The sequence below is a fragment of the Lissotriton vulgaris genome, chromosome 1_1 (assembly GCF_964263255.1).
Source record: "Lissotriton vulgaris chromosome 1_1, aLisVul1.2, whole genome shotgun sequence".
NCBI lineage: Eukaryota > Metazoa > Chordata > Amphibia > Caudata > Salamandridae > Lissotriton > Lissotriton vulgaris.
The window spans coordinates 2,021,266,926-2,021,290,797 of record NC_141685.1 but is presented as its reverse complement, the minus strand read 5'-3'; the positions used below and the strand labels follow the sequence as shown (position 1 = coordinate 2,021,290,797).

At 42.5% G+C, this 23,872-nt stretch overlaps 1 protein-coding gene across 1 annotated transcript in view; it reads left to right on the top strand.

Annotated features, from left to right (window-relative positions):
- Window positions 1–8,246: 8,246 nt before the first annotated feature.
- The window catches only part of STK38L (serine/threonine kinase 38 like), a 339,803-nt gene continuing 324,177 nt past the window's right edge, over window positions 8,247–23,872 (top strand). The window contains exon 1 of the mRNA XM_086920198.1: window positions 8,247–8,382. Within this exon, the coding sequence (XP_086776324.1) occupies window positions 8,249–8,382 (134 nt within the window). The 5' untranslated portion in view covers window positions 8,247–8,248. The remainder of the gene's footprint in view (window positions 8,383–23,872) is intronic.

The window sequence follows — 23,872 nt, the reverse complement described above, 5'->3', positions numbered from 1 at the left end:
GCTCAGTTTTCTCTCTAACTTCAGGAGCCAGTTTAGTTAGAACAGTTTAATTAGTGTGGACCTTGTCCTTAAGTTTACGCTGGTCGTCATGAAGTAGAGTGAGGTCAGGGGGCCACTGTGTCGATTTTGGATTCTAGTATTGCACATGTGCATTCATTCACCTCTAGGAGGCTGTCTTGCTTGTCTTTGTCAGAACCTGTTTACAGTATTGTTGAGAGGGTCCACTGAGGGGTCGAGTGGCGCTTTCGCCGTCACAGTTCCCTCAGCTGTCATCTTGGTTGACCTGCACTTCCTCATTTGTGATACTCGTAGTTGCATGGTCACTGGTCCGTTCGCGGGACCGGCAACTGCTATAGCTACCATTAGTCAGCGGTAGGCCAGAACTGCTCACCTTCAATTTCAGCTCCTAGTGTAAGTAGCCGCTGCAGCTGGGCCTCTGCATTCTCAGAGGAGAGGCTCCCTGTAACTGCTAATCACCTACGCCAAGGTCTTAGACCAGCTCGCCACTTCCTCAGCCGTGGTCCCTACTCACCTCTGATGGTGTACGTTTTTTGGACCGGTCGACTGCTGCAGTTGAGGTAGGCCTCCCCACGCGGCAGTGCTGCTTCGCCCCGCCTGCGTGGTACTCCCAGCCTGGTCGCTTCTGCAGGTCGTGCTGTGGCGATGAGCTCTTCAAAAATTTAGAGCAGGTCCTTGCCCACAACAAGCCTTTGAAAGAGAATTGTGTTTTTCAGTCTCTGTGCAGACTCCCTCACTCCGATGTTGTTGAAGTATGTCCGGTGTGGTGGCAGAGTGCACTCAGCCAGAGTCCGCGATGTTTGCCGGTTTGTTCCCCCACTGTTGCTATTTCATAGCCCTGAAAAACCAGGTTTGGAATGTGGTGTTCACTCTAGTGGCTCTGAGTCAGAGCACACATAATTACATGATAAACCGAGTGGGTGGTTAAGACAAACCTGAGTGCATGATTATTGTTATGTGCAATTATGCTCCTGTGTGCCAGATAAATAGCAAATATAAAATATTTTGACCATACGCATAGTTTCGCAGAAGTGATTTTTACAATTTTGATGCATGTTCATCATTTGTTGTTCATGGTTTCTAATAGCAAGAGCTGACACTTAAAGGTTGTTGAGGTAAGGCCTGGTTACCATTTTTGTTGAAAAACATTAACACACCAAAAGGTGGCTTATGGGTGTGTACAGTCAATCCTGAAAATCTTTTTAAAATTCTCACCACACGAGAAAAGTAGGGACCTTGTAGGGATGGACCCTGGGCAGAGAGACTGACCCTTTAGTCTGTGATACCCTGATTTGTTTTGGGCAGTGTATGAGCACCCTCACCTGATTCAGAACCCCTCCCCCAGCCCCTTCCAAAAAAAGAAACTAAAAGTTTTGAGGGTTCTGCTGATGTCCTGGGGAGGTTTCAAAACCTGTGATGGACTTTAGCTATGCAGAACCTCTAGATACAAACTGGAAACCAAATCAGGGTAGGTGTTTCCAGCCCACTTTGTCTTCTGCTGTGTGATATCTGCTGTTAAGAAGGGACACCGTGTGAAATGAGTAGATATTGTGTCACTGAGCGTGTGCGGAAAATCCAATGCTAGACCACCTCCCAGTGCGATTTCTAGCACGTGCAGTTGCAGATGGTCACGACTGATAGCATTGGGAAACCATCCGTTTGCATTGAGGAAGCTACTGCTCGAGTAGAACATCTACTCAAGCACAGAAAAAAGCAACACCCTCCTGCCCGCTGTATGGTGCCGATTGCACAGATTTTCCAGCGTGGGACAAACACCTGCCCCTAAAAATCAGCACAGACGGCGCAACATAACGCACTCCGCTGCTTGCGCAACTTCTCATAGCGAGGCAGTGTTTTTTGGTCATGCGGAACTCCGCCCAGGCCCAGTGCTCCCATTACTTTATTTACAATTCAATTCAATTATTATCTTTATTTCGGCACAAATCGCGCCATAAAAGATACATGGATCAACAATATATTTAAAATCTCAAATATAAAACAATTCCATTTTAAAAAGAAGTAACACATTCAATATGAGGTAGAATACATGGAAGGGCAGGAAAATCGTATTATATAATACTATGTTAAACACATTGATTAAGTTTAGCACAATGTCATAAGGGCAATAGGATAATAGAATCATATATACCTAATACAACCAGTTTTACAATTTACAACCATTCCTTTTTCGGGTGAAATTTATCGAAAAAAGGAATCTACTGATACTAAATACTATCATTCTTCTAGTATCAGATTTGACAATTCTAAGGGCCTCTTTGCAAGTTCTTACGCCTAGGATATTACATAAAGGTTTAATCCATTTCCTTCTTGCCACAACGTAAGCAGGACAAAAGAAGAATATGTGCTGTTCATCTTCCTTGACATTATCTTGACACAATACAGACGTCACTTTTGGTGGCATCATTACTTTCCACATTAGCATCCATAGCCCATCTAAACAAGGTTGTGTTATGCATAACCATACCTAAATTTCATAAAAAGGCTTTTGGCTAATGGTGGCTCAATTTCATCAAGAAAATGCTCAAAACAAGGAGTATCCTTGAAAAACAGAAAATTATTGGTTAGTGTTCCACCTTTGTGCTCATTCGCCATAATGTATGCAATGTATCCCCAAAAAACAGTTTTCACGAATTTTTTAGCGTTTTGTGGTAAATTTCCCGGGGTATCCCAGAACTGAGGCAACCCAATTTTCTTGAACCAGAAACGGACGTGCTTAAGCCAGGGATTTACGTTTAGCACGTCTAGGCTCATTATTTCTATTAGACCATTCCTATATTCTATGAGTTCGGGTGTAGACCAGATTCTCACCCAAAAACTTAAGGGCCTAAGGATGGAATAATGGTCTGTACGTTTCACATTCAAATCCATCATCAATGGAACTAAAGGAGTGCCGTTCGGCATCTTCACAAGATTTCTCAGGAATTTATTTTCGCTAATTGCAAATGCATTCTTAGACATTGGCCCCCAGATTTCCGCCCCATACAAAGCGGCAGGCTGTGCCTTGAATTTAAATATCTCAAGAGCCGGTGTTATGGCTTTACTAGTGCTATTACCATGTTTTTTATAATTGGGTTGGTATTCTGTGTTAGTATTAATTTGTTCTTCTCTATCTGTGTCTTCCATGTAAATTTGGAATCGATAGAGACCCCCAAATAAATAAAACTCTGGACTGATTCTAGTTTTTGACCATTAAGTACCAAGTTTAACGTTTGTAATTTTTTAGAATTTAGGGCCATGTATTTATTTTTTTTTACATTTATCTCTAGCCCCTTTTTGTCGCAATACTGTTTGAATGAGTGCAAAAGTTCCTGAAGACCTTTGGGAGTTTGCGAAATCAAAATGGTGTGGTCCGCAAATAGCAAAGCGGGGACCTTTTCACCATTCAATTTAGGGGCGTCGTTCGTGCAGCCTAGCAGATGTGTGGGAATATCATTAACATATAGTGAAAAGAGCGTAGGGGCCAATACACAGCCCTGCCGGACCCCACGCTCAATTGGAATATGCTGCATGAGCTTCCCGTTAGGCTCCCAACGTACCTTCGCAAAATTCTTAGCATGCAACTTTATTATCTGGTTAAGCAGAGAAGGTGGCAACCCCTGCGCATGCAAAGTATCCCAAAGAAGATCTCGCGGAACCAGGTCAAACGCTGCTCTAAGGTCTACAAATGCAACATAGAGATGACCCTTCCTCATGTGCACGTATTTCCAATAGAGACAGCATAACCTAAAGACTTGGTCCACCGTGCTTACACTATTTATAAACCCTGCTTGGAACTTGGTAAGTATCGAATTATACTACAACCATAAATTCACTCTGGCTAAAATATGCAGAGAGTAGATTTTTTGCAAAATATCCATTAAGCTGATTGGACGATAATTTGCTGGATCCGACCTATCACCCTTTTTAAAAATTAAAACAATCTCTGCACCCCTCCAACTGTCCGAAAAATCAACCCCAGATGCCAGTGTGTTACATAAATAATTTATATAGGGTGCCCACACGCATAAATCATGTTTATATAAGTCACCTGGGACCTTATCGAGCCCTGGTGCTTTACCATTTTTTACCGCATTAATTGCTGTTTTTGTTTCCTCTAAGCTAAAATAGAGTTCAGTTGTAGAGGGAATTAACCACGGAGCATCCTTCCTTGCAGTAATGGCTAAATCAGGTTTTTTAAATAGCTCAGTGAAGTGGGTAACCCAGGTCTGTTCATCTAAATATACGTCTTTTACTATTTTTCCTATGTGGGTACCATTCGCTACCAGTATCCAAAAAACCAACATTATCTTTTAATTTGGCAGCTACCAACAGATGTGCCCAACTTGCTTCTTCCCAGGTTTTTCTTTCAACCTCCTGTATCTGCTTATAATCCTTCCTTGCCAGCCTAATATCTGCAGAAGTTTTTGTTTTTACTGCCGCTAGAAGGGTAGCTTTTGCTTGCCTACAGGTCTTACCATACCAGGGCTTACTATGCGATAAGTTATTTATCTTTTGATACGCTTTTTTGGGCATTTTTGTCACTAAGTATTTAAGTAGCGCAAAGAACTCATTGTGGACTTCCATAAAGTTCGTTGGGCTTTCAGCCTCCAATGATGCAGTTACATAAGGGGAAAACATATTGGCAAAGTGTATAAATTTCCGCCAAGATCTCACCATGCTCCAATATGTGTGACCATCTTAATACACGCCTAGTGTTACTAACTAAGATTTCATCACACCTTGCTGTTTGGCTATCAGTAATACGATCAATGCCAACCCGACCCCATTAAACAGACTAGGGTCAAATGACTGGTCCAGTGGATAATGGTCGCTTTCAGACCTCTTTTTGACCTCCAGATTGATCATATAGTGCCAAATATCCAGGGAAACAATTATAAAATCTAAATTACTTTTTGAGTTATTCCTTTGGAAGGTTGGCTTTTTTAATATATCGGCTGGAAGGTGGCCTTTGCACGCCCTTAAGCCGTGTTCAGCTACTAAAACTGAGCAATGTACAGGGTCTATATTTTCTAGCAAAGGTATATTGTTTGCACTATCCTCTTCCTCAAATATGTCTTCCAGGCCGAGGATTGGCTCGTAGCTACAATTGAGATCCCCAGCAACAATTACAGGGTGCTTGTCCACCATCCTATCAAGGAAGTAATACAACTCCCCGAGTGTCAATGACTCTCTAGATAATACAGAGAGTCGGTTGTAAATATTAATTAAATAAACCACCTTCGCATCATATGTACTAATTTTTAGTGCCAGAATATCATTGGAGTCGATTACTGCAACCTTTACTTTCAAGGTAACACTTGTCCAAATGATGAGGCCACCTGAGGGTCTGCCTCTTGCGGAGGGAATTGCTTTTATGCTAAACGTCTTGTATCCCACCCTATGGGGACTGTCAAGTGACCAAGTTTCCTGAAGGAGACAGATTACACTTGTCTCTATGTAATTAGACCAGTCCGGGTCACTCAAGTTTTTCCTGAGCCCGGTTATATTCCAGGATATTAATCTCGTGTCTCGAACTTTATTGATACAATTATTCGGTTGGTCCTGAACTTTTGAGACATCCCTCCAATGCCCAATCTCAGTGCCTATGTTACCAGGCCTACCCTTATCTGCCGGAGGGGGCCCACATGTGCCCACCCTATATTCACTTGCCGTCTCTACTAGGTGTGAAACTGAGCCCTTACTACACCATCGCTTCTCATGGGCATAGACAGCTTTAGGTGCAGCGCCCTCCTGGACACAGTCTAGCCACAATCCATCCTCACCAGAATCAGTGTGCCTAAAACCTAGTTCTCCCTGTAAACTGCAGTAGTTACTGGGGTTAATTTTATCTTGTCCCACATTGGACACTCTGGCCTTTGCAATTTTAGTGACGCATTTAGTCCTAATATTTTGTAGATGTACGGCCCTGTGAGTGCCAGCTAATTTCTCCCTAGTAGGTTGTAGTCAATCTACTGCTTCTAAGCAGCTTAACCTATTGGCTGTAGGGGCCCCTCCCCAGTTGCCAATGTACCTATGTTCCCCGTGTTCCATCCCACTTCTCACACGGTGGCTAGCCCTACTCCAAATTCCACCACAGTCATACATCTCCTCCGGTGCGTAGGAATTGGAGAGTGGTCTAGTCACTATATCATTCCCACTATTCTGCGCACCCCACGAGACAATGTGGTTCACTGTTCGAGGGTCTTCAAAGTTCACAACTATGCAGTCCCGTGGGTTGTTTTCCTATTATACCCCACCCATGGCACCCTACGCACCATTAAAATTTTACTTGTTAGATGTGGAGGTAGAGGGCGATTGGTGTTAAGCCAGTGGGATACCTTGTTTTTCAGTGCCCAAAAAGGCTCCCTGGATGATTGGTCCAGTACAGGAACCCCTGTCAAAACCACTACATAGGGGCAGGCTTCCGGGGGGAGGTTAATAGTAATACCTATTTGACTAGGGTATTCTTTTGTTGCTGGTATTTTCTCTAGTGACCTCTTGCCAGGGGCATTGGGGAGATTATAATTTAATTTCTTACCAGGAACATTTGGGGGATTGAGGTCTTGTTTTTTCCCAAGCGGCACACATTTGTTCATTGATTGGCCTTTCGGTGTACTAGTCACAGAGGTTTCTACAGGCAGCTTTTCCAATCTAACACTTGTCAGGGTTTTTATGCCCTTTTCCAAGACATTGGGCTTATTTTCAATACTTGTTAGTCTATTTTCTAATGGAGTAAGGAAAGTTTCAAGCAACTTCCTCAAGATGTTTGCTAAGGGGCCATTCATTTCGTCCATTGGTCCAGGGGTATTAGCTACGACATCATCTGGATCTCTTATTGCAGGAGTGTTAATCATATTTATCTACATGCACTGCCTGCCCATCCATCGAATCTTGACCCTGCTCCTCCCCATCCTTGCTACCAGTAACATTACTGCACCCGGCTTTCGCAATTTTAGCTTTTCTGGTGCGGGGGCCATTCTTGTTAGCTCATTTTCTTTTTGGAATTGCTCCCTCCCCTCTCTCCCGCAGGTGTCTCTTGGTTGTTTCATCCAGTACCCCTACTGAAATGGATTCAAGTGTGGTGTCTGGAGCACTTATTTTAGGGGTGTCTGTAGGGGGCAACACTTGTGATTGTGATTCTAGTGTAACGGAGGGAATCTCATGCACTACCACTTGAGTCTGTACAAGGTTATTTGTGTACTGAGGAGTACGTGCAGATGCAATGTGCCCCATTGACTATCTTTTTGCTAAAGCTAGATCCTGCGATACCCTTCCTTCCACTAGGTTAATACCCTGTTCTATCACAGGATTAGCCCGTATTATAAAATTATCCAGGGTACCTATCAACTGGGGCCCTCCCAATGCAGCTTAGCTCCTACTCTCACGAATGGACATTTTCCTTTTACTTCAGACAGATTCAACCCAATTATAAGGAAAATATAATAACCTTCAAGCATGCATGCAGTTACAAATAAGTGGATAGGAAAATGAGGCAGATGGAAGAGGGGGGGCCCGGTCCGGTCTTTTCCGTTCGTTAACGGGCTTGAACGGGCCCGCCCTTGGCGCGCGTCCCGGGTTCAGGGCGTGCCTTTGTAGGAGGAAAAATGGAAGCGGGAAGAGGTCCAGCTGCGGGAGATTAGCAACCGCATGGCAGTCTGGTCCTCGCAGTCCCGTTTAGCAGCAGCTAACACAAACTCCAGCCCAGGGTCCACAAAACAGCCAGGTAAGGATTTCACCAGTGTCGAGTGTCATGTGCGAATCTTAAGCAAAACGCACTCGTCCAGCCTCTCACCACGAGCGGCACCCTTTATTTTAGCGATGTGTTGTTCTCTTACTTCAGGACTGATTGATGTGCATTTTCCCCAAAAATGAATGTGAGTGAGAATTGGAAACAATCACGTTTTAAATGTTTCCGATTTCTGCGAAATTACAAATGTGGATATTCTAGATATTTCTTGGTAGCTATCAGTAAGTATTACTGTCTTGTGGCTTTTTAGTTGACAAACTGTTCTAATGAGAAAACATTAGATAAGTGCATCTAGTTCTAATCCTAGTCCTGGCCAGCACGTGCGTGGCACTGAACTGTTTATTTTGGCATTGAAGTCTGCATTTGTTTTGCTTGCTATAAAAGGATCTCCTTTCCCATCGCTTTGAGCTTTTTGGGGTGTGTGCATTTCCCCCTTGTCCTGCTGTTAGATAATTGTTCTGTGCCGTCTGCTTGTAGGTTACCATGGCAATGACTGCTGGGACTGCAACATCCTTTCCAATGAGCCACCACACCCAGGAGCGAGTGACGGTAGCCAAGCTCACACTGGAAACCTTCTACAGCAACCTCATTTTACAGCATGAAGAACGAGAAACACGGTACATGGCAGACCATTGCATGTTTTGTAATCCTTATTTCGGTGTGAGAAGGGATGGAAAGTAGTCCAGTCTACCTGACAACCATATATATATGAAGTCTTTTTTCCCAAACAGGGAACCATTGCATTCTTTTCAGACACATTATATTTTAACAAAGATGGCATGCTTGTTTAATGAAATTGTGACCTGAAGTGCATTCAGATAGGCAGAGTTTATCGGAGGTAAAAGGACAGTTCTTTGAATTGGCACAGGCTGCAACATGCCCTCTTTTGCCCGCTTACTGTTTCTTAACCTTACCCCACATTTCTTCAACACTCACCAGCATTTGTATAAGCAATGTAGCTCAAAAGTTAGACTTGTGCTAATTTAGCTATTGAAAACAAGAATTTGCAATGCAATAGGTCTCGCATTAGGAAAGTTTGAGCTATTGGTATTGTAAATGACAATTTTGTTGGTTTTGAAAATAGCTAAATTAATAGCTTTGTCATTTACAACGCCAATAGTTATCTCTTCGCAAATGTGACACCTATAGCATTTGTAATGCAATATGTGTTGTATTTACATGACTTAGATGTATTGATATTACATATAACAATGGCTTTTAATTTTTTTAATAATTAATACTTAAATAAAAGTTATTGAAATTTATAATGGCAATAGCTTAAACTTTTGTAAATAACTTCTGTGAAGATTATGTTCAGTGTATTTTATTGTGACGAAAATCCAAGAACAGAAGTGAAATATTAACATCTTTTTGGTAACATTTGTAATAAAGCTTGACATATTGAGAGAACATATTTTAACCAGTTGTTGTCGAATGGTTGCACAGGCTGATGCTGTGGTGGTGCTGAGATATGTTGTGGTGGCGATGAGTGATGCCGTGGCGTTCAGTGATGCTGTGGTAGCGCATAGTAATGTTGTGGTGCCCCTGAGTGATGCTGTGGTGGTGCTGAGTGAAGCTGTGGTGATGCGATAGATAGATAGAGTGAGGGCGTGGTGATAGATAGATAGAGGAAGGTCGATAGATAGAAGGAGGGCGATAGATAGAGTGAGGGCGATAGATAGATAGGTAGATGGCGATAGATAGGCGGATAGATAGAGTGAGGGCGATAGATAGATAGAGTGAGATAGATAGATAGGTAGAAAGATAGATTAAGGGCCATAGATAGATAGAGTGAGGGCAAAAGTTATACATAGAGTGAGGGAGATAGATATATAGAGTGAAGAACATATTTGTTTTGGTATGCATTGTGAATTTCGTTTTGTTTAGTATGAGTGATTTTAATGGATATGGGCATAACATACTTGGGTGTATTTTTGTTATTGATTAACCCTGGTATGACTTCCACTTAATCCCTTCTCATTTAGTATAAATGTGATTCCGAACTCGGCAATGCAACTGAGGAACCGGTTCTGCTCTCTGGGAAACGCGGGCTTCACAGGTGTTCTTGAAGTCTTGTACTTTATATGTACCAAAAAAAAATACCTTCAAAGTAGATCCGTAGCTTTGTGTCTGTGTTCCTAGAGCCGAAGCTAATTACTTCACACGGAGCCCCGAGACAGTTGTCAGTTATGTGTCCTTGAGCGATCTTAAGAAACGCTCAAAATGTATTTGACTAAGTGGAAAACTGGGGACACCTCCCCCCACGTGAATGAATATAAGCGTAAAGCCCGGATCACATTGTGTCAGGAAAGCAGGGCATTGCGAAACGTAAGTGAAGGCACGCAGAAAATAAAATCGAAAAGCGGCTGCCATTGCTCAAGGGCAACGTCCCGAGAATGGTGTGTGCGGCGGCCGCCATTGCGAATCAAATGAAAGTGAAAGTGCACAAGGCATGCAGAAAGTGTTAAGTGTGTCAGCATGTGGTGAAAAGCAATCATTGTTTCAGTTGGGGCTCCTGCTCCTAGATTAACAAAAGATGGTGGCACAGATAGTGATCAAAGTCCTTCCTGCCGAGCTGTTAAACAGATTGCTTGAGGGAATGTTTCCTACAAGGAAACAAATCATGGTGTAGTGTAGTTCCTATTTTCCCTATAGGCCCTGCGCATTGGAATAACATAAACAGCAGTGTAGACGTAGGACTGAGGTCTTCTAGGTCTCTACTGACTATGTTAGACTTAATTTAGGTTTGCACCAGCTAGCTCAGAGGTCACTGGAAACTTTCCTGACTGAATAGGAAGTGATCAGCTTCCCTGGCTCAGACAAGAAGGGATTCAGCTTCCGACAACCGCATAAACATGACAACTTTGCTCCCTCAGAATAAGAGTCAATCTCTAGAGTCGTGTGAAACAATAGACAGCTAGTTCACTCAGTCAGATGTGCATACTTAGTTTCATCAGGGTGCAGAGAATAGAGAGAGGGGCGTTTTCAATAAAGGATATTATTTATTGAGCAGTCTTCCTTCTCCTGCAAGAGAAATGAATTGCCACAATTGCAAGACTTGTTATAAAGTAAAGTACGTACAGTAAAAGGAGTATTATGAAATAATACTGTAAACGCATTGATATGGTTTCTTAGCCATAAGACACTTTAAAATGGATAAAATATATATACATATATACATAGGCTAACCTGCTCAACTGGTGCTTCTAAAATACGCCTACCCCGGTGTACCTGACCTAAGCCTAATACGTGGGAAGGAGTAAGTAAGTAGCAGTTTAAGTTAAGTAGGTTTGTTGCCAAGGATCTGTTCAAGAATTCTCTCTATGGGTTTAGTCAGCACTGTACCTTGGGAATAGAATGTAGGAGGTCTTGTATCTCACTCTCAGGACTCGATATTTCAGTCACCCGCAAGGGTAGGCTGGAAACGCCGGAGCTGGATTTTCTCGGCAGGAGAAAGGACAGCGTCTTTCTCAGCGCGTCAAAGAGGAGGGGCAGCGTCCATGGGCTTCTCGCTTCTGCTGGGTTCTCGGAAAGTAGATTAGCTGCTCTGCTCCAGAATCACCACTGTGTGTTTGCTTAAGGCAACGTTGGTATATTTATACCTGAAAGGTGCCGAGTTTGACGTAAGGTTTGGACATAAGACGTCAATAAAGATGTCACTAAGAACTGGTCGTTCTTACAGTGCTCGCAGGAGTTGTATTACAAATAAAAACAAAGCAAGCGGGGCTTTCCCAGGTTGCTGGGGGTTTGGTGTGTGCTCTCTAGGAATCTAAGGAAGTAGCTTCTGCTGTGTCATGGACTGCAGAGGCGAGTTACTGAAATATGGCTCTGATTTATTATGCCATTATAGGGATATTTATTGATTATAGCCGTATAGGGGCATAAGGTCACAATATTGATCGGGTTCCTAGATAAAACACATCACCCACTCCACGGTTTTATGTCCATCAATTACTAAAAACTTAAGCAATAAAGATGCATGTGTATTCCAACCCACCCCAAAATACATTTTGCATTTGAAATGGTGTATGCGAAATACAAGGAACGTTAAGGTACTGTACGTTTTTAAGCAGTGTAATCATTCAAATTTTTTTTGCATATATATTCAGTTGAACGATTTGCGAAAATTACACATGAAAAAGTCTCTTAATTTACAGAAAGGAAGGTCGAGACTATTTCATCACATATAAATGAAATTGCTTGTGAGTATGCTAGAGGCTGTGGTAACATATTGTCTCTAGATTATCTAAAAATAGAAGCTCTGTTCTTTATGAATAGTTCTACTGTAAGCAGAGTACACGTGCTAAAAAAAGGTAAATATTTTGGATTTTTGGAAAAAAATAATTTAGTTTCAGGGAAAAATAGAGTTCCAAATGTGTTCAGTAGCTTTTGTTATTTAAAGCTGAACGGCCGAATTCAGAGTTCAGGGGAACGCTGCGTGCCGTTTGGCTCAAAAGTTATTCTTTTGGTTCAGGGGAGAACATGACTTCAGATAGATGTGCAAAAAAACAGTCTACAGCTTCAGGTGAAAGTTGAAAAGGCTGTTACCGGGCAGTCGTGAGAATGATTGCTATCATCGATTTCAGGATCAGCAATGCTTACAGAAGGTCGTACCTGGGTGATGTTGCTCTCATTCCTTGCTTCACTGCCACCACCTAATCGTAGTGCAGAAGTCTCAACGAATGCCGTCATCAGGATTGGTAACCGCTGGGGACAACACGATGCATGAGCCGTTACTGGACTTAGCAAAGTATCGACATCCATTGGTACTGCTGATTGTAGTGTTAGACAGGTGTCGAACATGCATTCTTCTCCGCATAGCATACATCGAAGCACAGGTAAGATGCAGTTCTGCCATATAGGTCTGAATGAAAGAAGTCGGGTCATATTCAGATCTCTTTGCCGGGCTAATCCAAGGACTTTAGTTATGTGGTCCCGGTAGCGTATTACTAGGATCGTTTCTTCCATCGTTGCCTGAGTCATGTCTATGTTTTGGCTTGCCATATCGGAGCAGAAGAGTCAAAAATAGTATTCCTGCTACGAGTCCCAAAAGTAGTGATAGGCCACAAAAAAACGAATCGACAAAATTGGGAAAGATGCCCAGGACTGCTTCGAAGGGTGTTAACAGTCCCGAAAAAATTGTCTTAAATACATTCGAGAAACCACTGGCATTCAACATATTTAGGATTTGGCTGAGCATTTATTTGGCTGAGCATTTCAGTGAAATGCACGGGGCAATTAGTTGATAAAAGTGTATGTATCTATGCCGTTGTCCTTGCAACTTGAAGATCATACGTTTCTTTTGATGACGTGATGTGCACTGTTGTCTGTAAAAGCACAGACTTCATTCTGCTTAAAGTATCAATTCGTATAGAAGAGATATTCAACTGAGGCCAAATCGTCGCCTCTGAGTCTCCAGGGCAGTTAGGATACAATGCTTGCATACAGCAAGTGACCATGGAACTGACGCTTAAGAGATATGCTTTCCCTGGCACCAAGCCACAACAGCTATGGTCCGTTAGTAGAACGTAACTCCCGTTAGAAAGTTGTCTAAAGAATGGCTCTACCTGTTGTGAGAAGTTGGCCTGATATGTAGTGTTTCCAATTCTGGAACCACTGGGTATCAGTCCAAACAAACCCCAAAGATGTCAGGTTGTAAGTCAACCTTGTAGACAAGCTATCCTAGTGGTAGCATGGACTAAGCAGCCTTAAAGGCTTAACTTAAGAGGTCGTGTTAAGCGAGCTGTTTTACCACATACAATCCTGTAATCAAATGAAAGGACACCACACAAGTATATATTATAAAAATATATGTATTTATTTCTAAATTACTCCCCAGTACTCTTTATGAGGAAAGGGGCACAAGCGTTAAATCAAAAGCACTGTTACACATATAAAGTTGCACGTTTATGGATGAGGGCGGGTGGCCACTCAGACCATATATTAAAAAAGTGGTATAAGTAACACTTATCGAACAATGGTTAGGCCTAGGGCCTAGAGATTCGCTGGGAGCAGTCAGGACAAGCAATGAAGAAGTCGGGAGTAGCCCACAGGAGACGGGTGCAGCACGGAAAGTGCGGCGCGCACCAATGCACTGTCAATGGTGCGTAAAAGTCAGTTAAAGTGAATTAAAAGATACTTCCGCTGAACCTAGGAACACAAAACTTTAGACACAGACCCTAGAGGTGTGTACCAGTGTATAGACACCGGCGTTGCAATGTTACCTCACCCACAGGCCGTGGGTGCACAGGGTCGAAGTGGCGTCGGGTTCTGACACGCAGGCTCTTGGTGCTTGAAGCTGTTGCAGCTGCAGGCGAGGTGAAGCAGAAGTGTCCGGTGGATCCAAGGGTGGATCTGAAGTGGTGAAGACCTGAAAGCAGAGGGGACAATGTTCAAAGTCACTGACCAGTGACCACCGTGGAACCAGATTGGAACCAGGCAAAGTCGGGTGCAAACAGGTGATCAGGGGTTGCTTCTCTCTGCAGCTACGTGGACACGAAGAGGTCAAGGACGTCCAGGAGTCGATCACGAGCTGTCCCTCGAAGGCTCTAGCTGATGGCGGTGTCGGCAACTCGATTGAAGCAAACAAGCCTTGGCTAACGCAAGCCACGGGGAAAGTGAAAAAGGCTTATTACTCGGACCAGCAAGGTCAGAGCGGGTACTCCTTTCTACAGGAGCGAGGGCAGGTCTGGAGCAACCGGACCCACAGTGTAAATCGTAGGTTTCGTCGCCAAGATGGCCGCTGACCACGTGACAAGCGGCCGGGATGGCGAGTCGAGTGGCAAAAAGCAAAAGGGCCCCACGCAGATCGTGGAGATGCTGGAGGGCTGGTCTTTGGTGCAAATGCTGCTCGGTTGTGGGGCTTCTCAAACCCCAAAGCACAGAGTCGAGGGTGCCTCGGGTGCTGCGCAGTCAGCGTCTCGGGGGTCTTCCAAGATGGCCGCTCCCACGTCTCTCGGTGCCTCCACGGGTCCCTTCTTTGCAGGGACTGTGGATCGGGCTGGGAAAAGTCTGGGAAGCTGAGTCTTGTCAGGCTCTGCACTCGGACTCCGGCGGGAGGCGGCGGCAAAGCAGACGTCGAGGTGCTGGGTGATGCCTGTGTTCACAGGGTGGCCCCTCCTAGGCCACAAGGGAGATGCTCTTCAGTCTTCTGTCATCAGAATGTCGAAGTCCAGTCGTCTTCTTAGTTTAAAGTTGATTTTAGGATGATCTGAGTTGCATTGGCACTGCTCCCCCTCTTATTCCAATCTGAGGGGTGGATCTCCTGCTAGGTCCCTCCCCTATGGGTGGGACCAGGAAGGGGGGTGGTTACACCCCCTTTCCTTTGTCCAGGTCTCACTGGAGCTGGGGCTGGGCTGCCCCAGAACCGGTTTGACAGGATTATGCAAGGGGAAGCCTTGTGCTCCCCAGGCACTGTCTGGTTTCATTCAAACCTCCCTGCTACAATCCACTATCTCCTGTCTGGGGTGGTGTCACACCTCCCTGTGACAGGAAATCCTTTGTCCAGGCCTCCTCTGCTGAGTTTCGGTCAGCAGCAGGAGGTCAGACATGTGTCTGTGGCAGAAGCATCCATTTTGTGGATCTGAGGCTCTTTTAAAAATCAACCGCATTTTAGCAAAAGTAACATGTCGTCCCCTCTAGAGGGGTGGAATGCTACCCCCGTCGCCAGGACTGGTGAGGGGGTAGTATTCCAATTCGTATGACACCTTACACGACATGTTTTGATAAAGCCAAACCAAAGTTAACATATAACCGCGAGGATTATAATGCACTTAATAGTATATGGTTTGGCATTATCCCGGATCAGCTTAGGGAGTTGTTCCCGACAGCTGCAGACAGGCTCAGCTCATGCCAGAGCACCATCTCACATAAAACCACGCACTCTGCCTCCAGGATTGATGAGGCCTTCCATAGGAGTGGCTTACAGGCTATATATGTGTCCAGATATAGGTTTAGATATAGGTATACTATATCTAAGCAAGGGGTGATTACACCCACTTGCCCCAGCTGAGTGATCAGCCAGTTGTGTCAATTTAGATAGCCAGCCAGGGGTGGCAAAAGATATGCTGCAGCCCCTGGTAGGCCTTGGATGCACCTATGCCCTGGGCACCTATAGTGCTCTGTACAGGGGCTGATAAGGTGACCCAAGCCAATCTAGTTATGCACCTAGGGTACATGGAATCCATTTTACAGAGAGAGCAGATAGCCTGGGGCCCTGATTAGCAGGGAACCAGGCCAACTAAGTCGAAAACCAGCTAAACACAGGGCAAAAAATCTGGGGTAACCATAGTCAGGTAGCCACCTTCCTACACCTGTGTTGCAGGTGTGCCGTGCTGGTGGCATGAAAGGTTATTTGAAGTCCCCTCACAGGCCCCATGTAAATTAATACCCTGACACAGAAGTATACCGCTCAGTGATTGTTTACAATTATTACCACTAAGAAATACATTCTGGTTTTTGTCACTATAACACGTGTGTGTATATGGCAATATCCATGTTGTTTTAATGTACCCTTTACCCAACCTTTCATACTGGCCTGCTGGTATATACTCTTGGCATTTTTTAAATTGGAAAGTTGTTATCGGAATTGTGATAATCCTGTGTATTATCCATTCAATGACAGGTCTTTCTGACATTGTCAATGGTAATCTCTAAAGTTTTACAATGCTCAGAATCGTATAGTCTGCTCCTTTCTGTGCCAAACTGATTTGTTTATCAGTAAGGTTAAAGATAGAGAACAATGACGTTGTGTTGATTAAACGCCAAAGCACATAGCCTGAACTGAGGTTTTGCAACGTCCAGCCTAGCTGTACAATAGAACGTAATTGGGACTGACCATGTTGTAACATTAGCAAGTCCTGATGTATTGTATCTATAGCAGATGATACAATACTGTCCAGTGAATATATTCTGGAGGACAGAGTCATTAACCCGTTGTCCACAACAGAAAGTGATTTCTCCAAATTAATACATTCAATTTCTCGTATTTTCTCTGCTGTCTCAATTTGAGTCACTTTCTTTGCCTCGTTGTAAGCAGCGTATATACTGGCCGCTATGAAACGTTTTTGACGCTGTTTGCGTGGTCCCATTATGAAATCGCGCAAGTCAGCACCATCTTTAAGTAAAGACAAGTGTGGCTTGTTTTGTGCCAGTGTGGATGTTTGTAACCATTCAAGGCATAGTTTCCCTACACTGTATGTTGTTACTATCCCTGGATGTTGTCTCTGGGAATATCTAGGGTCTGGTCTGGTCATTTTAACCCCTGTATTTTGTTCAGGAATCTATCTTGACATTTATTTGTGTCTGTTGGCCAGATTAACCACTTTTTCCAATCAGGATGTGTTCTGTTTTGATGTAAAATCTTGGATGAGTCTATCTCAATATCTGTGGTTGCGTTATCAGGTATTGGCTTTGGAATAGACGGTTTGTTTAAGTCTTTGATCTTGGCCAGGCCAAGACAGGTCGTTTGTTGAATGGTGTCATTCAAGAACATTATTTGTTCTGGGATCATGCAGGCTCGAAATAATGCTTCTAGGCCTTGTACCTGCCAATCTTTTGTACCCCAGATGGTTTTTGTTTCAATGTTCTTATTCCAGAAATCAAAACAAAATGTAATCATTTTTTCATAAAATGTTTCAGAATAAATCAATTTAGTATTTGTCAACATTGTTTGTATCTCTGTCTTATGTAACAGTTTATAATAAAATGTTTCTGCATCACTTGTGTTAAACCCTGGGAAGTATTGGAATTTCGCATAGAATGTTTTTTAACTGCTTTTAGGTGGAGTAGCACAATGTTCCCATTGATTATATTTAAAAACATTTCTAGGTTGAGCAGATTTATGCAAATAGTGGTCTGCATAATGGGTAAAACAATACATCTGTTCATAATTCTATGAACCTGGCAAATAATTATGTTCTGTAAATTTTGCTGATAAAACTAAATCTGACATCATATTATTTATGCTTTCAAAGTCCCAATCATCAGAGAATGTACTTGGTTTTAAAAAGTCACTTAATGAAACCTTAAACTGATGAGAATATTTCAGGAGTTCGACCGGTCCATATATTTTGTAATCTGTTTTGTCCCAAACTACCCCGCCCGGGTATTGGAATGGCTGTGACATTCACTGATGATAGTTCTGAAGCCACACAAGTCATCTCACATCGAGAAAAGAGAACTAAGTTGATGTTCTGACTTGCTGTGTCCATTGTACTGTATTTTCCCTCAATGAATTTTCCCAAAGAAAGTACAAAGATGAGCCAAAGAAGGAGGAAAAATACCCCTAGCACAATCCAAAATTCTAACCACGGAGAAATGAGATAGGTTTCTTTGAGTTGATGGAAGAGTTCTGTTGCTTTGTCTTTAAAAGTCTTTGTTGCTGGCGTTACTTCAGGGTCGCTTTGATCTTCAGAAAAGGTATCGAAATTGATGAAGTAGCCAGATGCAGTTCTGTCAATTGGTGGAATTGTTCTTTCAATTTGCCTTTCATTAGCACATTCTGATGCTACATCATTATAGACTGGTGTTTCATGACAAACTGTTTCAATTCGGGTTTCAAGAGGCACAAGTTCCATGTCATTGTTGTTGCATAGACCTTTTTTATTCACTGCAGGTTTATCAAATGTGATTAGTCTCTCAGTTTGAACCTCTTGGATTGTAGCAAATGTTGGTATTCTGCTATTTCTTGGGAGTCCACTGGGCCTACTACTTATTATTGGCCACATGATTGTGGTTTTACCAGGTCGATTGATACAACTCGGTTCTCCTTTTTACCAGCAAGGGGCGGTAGTACCACTGATCTTGTTCTGTTGATTGCTAAGACAGGTACTGCTTTTCTGTAAGAAGGCCCAAATTCCTTCTTAACCGCTATTTTCTCTCTGACCAGATCCCCAATCTTTGGAATCCAGACAGGTCTTGCTGGGACAGGTGGTGTGTCTTCAGTGGTTGTTGGCTGCTGTTTTAACTTTATGTTGCTCAGGGCTTTTCTTGTTTCATTTAAGTCCTGTAAAACAGCCAAACGAGCTTTGATGCCAAAGCATTTTTTCTTATCTTCTACCACTGAAGCATGACTATCTAAGTCCTGAACATACATTCTAGTTCCGGACAATAGTTCGTATGGGCTGAAACCTTTTAGAGAATTTCTTGGCAAGTTATTAAGACTACGTTGGACACTTGTTAAATGCTGGACCCACCCATCACCCGAACCAAATACCTTTGCCGTTATAGATTGTTTTATGTCTCGGTTTTTTCTTTCCACAACCCCGTTTCCCTCAGGATGGAAGGGACAAGAGAACCGCAACCCAATGCCCATGCTGGTCATGGCCTCCTTATAAGCTTAAGAGCTAAAAGCAGGACCCTGGTCAGGATGAAGCATCACAATTGTGTATGTGCCGATAAAGACTCGCAAATCTTATATAACAGTTCTGGCGTCAGCCGAGAGCTGTGGCCTCATTTTTAAGTAAATATAGTCTTAAAAGAAATTAATAGGACGCTGGATTTCATGTGTAGATAGCTCTATGCTACCTACAGAAATTGCCATGGCATTACTCCGGTTGGCTCGTTACTGCGGTCTCTGTTGCAGTCTGGACAGCTCTTTGCAAATTTATAATGTTGCAAGCTCATCCCCGGCCACCAGTATTGTGATTGTAATTCTGTCAGAGATTCCTTCATCTGTTTGTGCCTTGGACCTACACCCATGTGTGCGTCTGCTATTGAAAAGATTCTCCGGTTCGTGTTTGGAATTACCCTATCCCCCACTCCAGGGATTCGAGCAAAAGGAACGGAGTTTGCATCAATTACGTATGTATAATTGAGTGGATAGTTCACAGGTAGTGCTGCACAGTTGCCTTTCGAAGACGTTTTTACTGCCAGCATGGTTTCCCGGTCTATGTATTTTTCTGAACGCTTTTTTGTGGCTACGGAAGCCGGTTTAGTTGCTTCAGCTGTGGCAGTATTAGCCAATGAATTCCCTGCAACGTGAACGCCATCACGTTGATGACTCAGAGTGTGTATCACGTGAGTCCTTTTTAGTTCCTTTTGAAAAAAGTACTACTTGTTTCCAAAGCATTTTTTGCTTGATTGTGGCACCTGTGTCATCTTTGTAATCATTTTGAACCCAGTTCTGCAAATCATTATTGTAAGAATTGACGCAAAAATGCGAATCGCACACGATTAGTGTCGGGAATTCACGTTTCTTCATTTTCAAGCGCCATCTTTAAAGATCTGATTTCAGCTCGCTGAGCCGAACATTTTCTCAGTGATTCAGTTCTTGTTATTTTCGGTCTGAATTTACCGCAGAGACAGCGACCTTCAACAATCGCGCAGGCTGCATTGTAGGATTTATAATCTACATTGTAATGCGGTACCAATCTGTCTGTATAGATTATGCAAGAGTACTGTTGGAGAGGCAGAATTTCGATTGGCAGAGGATATTCTTTTTCATATTTTAAATCATTCAGTTTTTTCATGTTCGGGACAAAATAGTATGTCAAGTCTTCTGCAGCAAGAGAATTTTCCCACTGTATCCATTTCGGATCTAGTGCCACTGTTTTTAGATTTACTGGGCTGAATAGCGCCTCGAAGGCTGATTCTGCTGTGAAAACAGTTATTCTTTTGCCTTGGGCTAGGGCTCGTTCTCTTGCTACAGCAGTTTGAACTGCCTTTACAGTATTTTCTGTGAGACTGAATGTTTTTTCTGTTTGTGTGTACAAATGTGATTTGTAAGCTATTGGTACCCTTTCTCCCTCATTAGAGGTCAGGTACGTGAATCCGCATCTTCCTGGGATGACCTGGATTACAAGGTTGCGTGTATTGTCACGTGTTTCTAATTTTGTTTTAGCTAACATGTCTGTTTGCAGTGATCTCAAAATTTCGGTGTGTTTTTGAGTCCAGTTGATAGGTTTAAAATCTGCTTTTATTAATTCGTAGAGAGGTTTAACTCTCTCTGCATAATTTAGAATGTAAGTTCTTCCGAAATTCAGGAAGCTTAGAATCGATTGTAAGTTCTTCAGCGTTTTTGGTGCTTGGAGTACAGCGCACTTCTCTAAGAAGTTATCTGCTAGGCTTTTGCCTTCACTTGATAATTCGTAACCTAAAAATAGGACTGTTAGATGGGCAATTCGTGACTTTTTAAAGTTGAATTTGTAACCCTCTGCTGCGAACCCAAGTATTATGGTGTTCACTCTTTTCAAGTGAGGATCCAAGTTGTCGTCTGTGAGATAGATGTTATTGACATAAGATAATGCCTCATCGTCATACATTTGTAGTAACTCCGTTACTCTGGCTGAGAATAATCCTGGGCTGTTCTTGAATCCCTGTGGGAGCCTACAGAAATTTTTCTGTGACCCCATTATTGAGAAAGCGGTCAAGTACCTGCTTTCTGGTGCAATATTTTGACAAAAGAATCCATTAGAGATGTCTAATGTTGTTTTGTATTTTTTGCAAACTATGTTATTCATTAGTGCCGCACTGTGCGAATTTTGTACCGCAAATGTTTTGCAATATGAGTTGAGGTACTGTAGTCCAAGACTAGACGGTATGAATCGTCTGGTTTGGAGACGGGAAACAAAGGATTGTTCATTTGAGAGGTGCATGTTTCAATCACCCCTTGGTATTCAAGTTGATCTAAAATCTCCCTGACTTGTTTTTTAGCTTCTTGCTTAATCGGGTACTGCCTTTGTGCAGTAGGTTGACATTTTAATTGGATTTTGTGAGGAGGAGAGTCCTCATCCCATCCTACATGATTCTTATATAATGCAGGTGCTTGGGCTACTGCCCATTTCCTTGCATATATATATTTAGTGTGAATTGGAATATGATTTGAGAAGGCAGGCATAATCATTTCTTCTTATGTGTGAGTCTAGAGCAAAACCCAAGACTAAAAGCAATGCACAACTAAGGCCTATTTTTTATAAACAAAAATGTTGTTCAACACAATTGATCAAAGCTTCTTTTACTCAGAAATGCTTCAAAAGTTATATCTAATTAAAGACAATGTAATATTCAAATCAAGTCAGTTGTTGATACATATCACAAAACCATCATTGTTTCTGTTTAGGAAAGTACTTTTCACTGTTTTGATACATGAAACAATTCATCCACAACCCAATGCATTTCGGGTTCATTCAGAACCCTTCATCAGGGGAAATCATATTGATAAACATCCACATTGTAAGTATAAACTTGTCGGAGCCAGTCCGAAAGCGAATCTTGTGACGTCCTGGAAAAGACCTAAAGTCTGTGGCATCGGATTCAATCTACAATGTTTGTTCAACTAATGTCTCAGGTGTGGTCCCAGGTTTTGTCAAATACACTCGATGTCCAAAATCACCCCCTTCGTGTTCTAAGTTGTAATCTTGTTTTCTAGAAATGTGTAGCAAGAAGGTTATAACTGTTCAACCTTCTTGCTACACATTTCTAGAAAACAAGATTACAACTTAGAACACGAAGGGGGTGATTTTGGACATCGAGTGTATTTGACAAAACCTGGGACCACACCTGAGACATTAGTTGAACAAACATTGTAGATTGAATCCGATGCCACAGACTTTAGGTCTTTTCCAGGACGTCACAAGATTCGCTTTCTGACTGGCTCCGACAAGTTTATACTTACTATGTGGATGCTTATCAATATGATTTCCCCTGATGAAGGGTTCTGAATGAACCCGAAATGCATTGGGTTGTGGATGAATTGTTTCATGTATCAAAACAGTGAAAAGTACTTTCCTAAACAGAAACAATGATGGTTTTGTGATATGTATCAACAACTGACTTGATTTGAATATTACATTGTCTTTAATTAGATATAACTTTTGAAGCATTTCTGAGTAAAAGAAGCTTTGATCAATTGTGTTGAACAACATTTTTGTCTACAAAAAATAGGCCTTAGTGCCTTAAGCTGTGCATTGCTTTTAGTCTTGGGTTTTGCTCTAGACTCACACATAAGCATATTTCCCGGGGGACTGGTACCTTCTCCCACAGCACTGCACGCAAACATTTGAGTACATTAGTATAAATTACTCTATAAGTTTGAGAAATAGGTGTGCAGACCCACCCACATCAAGAAACATAATCATTTCTTCGCCATGAGGGCACTCCCTGACAAACTCTGGGGGCCAATCTTTCTCAGCTAACAGGATGTCATAGCCTTTTGAGAGGTTATCCCAAAACAGACCCCTTATTTTCCTAGTCTTATCTCCCTCTATACGCAATGTTATTTCGTATATTTTATGAGGTTCGCTAACTCTGGTATCTGCAGTTTCCACTTGAATGTATTAATTTGTGTCCACTGTCTCCAGATGATTCATCAGGATCTTGCGAGCTGTGCTGATTTCTGCTTCGCTGTCTAGCATTGTCTGTGCCCACTCTCCGTTTTTCAGCTGCGTCCTCAGTATCCTCGGCATGTTTGATTACTTTAATACTGGCTACCTTCTTTCTTGGAAATTGTAATTTTTTACTTTGAGCAGGTTCCTTGTCTTTGGACTTGGCGTGCTCTTCCCTGTGTTCTGCCCGTCATCTTCTTTCCGATTTCTGCTAAAAAGATCGAGAGGGACGTGTATCAATATCTTGATATCTATCAGGTTTTTTCAAATTATCCCTATTTCTAAGGTTGTATCTTTTTTCAGAGGGCTCCCTTTGGGGAGATTGGTTTTCTCGGCACAGAGCTCTTTCTCTCCGCTGAGGAGACCTTCCTCTAGACTGGAAAACTTTTTCTTTGGGAGTGGATTGTTTATTTCCATCCCAGCTCTTTTTAGGAGTGTTAAGATTATTTTTAATAAATATTTTTTCAGGATTTTCAAGTAGTTGTGGTTTTACTGGTTTCCCACCCAAACTATCTCTACCTAATTCTTCATAGCATTTATCTATGATTCTGGCAAGCTCAATTGGTTGATCTGTTATATCTGTCTCTTTCAATTTTTGGTGGATCGCCACAGATGCTGCTTCTCCTTTTATGTTGGCTAATAATATAGCCGAGACCTGCTTGAAGTCTTTCAGTAATTTCATACCAAGAGTTAAAGCAGGTTCCGGTCCGTATTCATTCTGAATTTGTTTTAGCACATCTGGTATTACCGCCATGGACGGAACACCATGTGTTTTTGTGTAAAT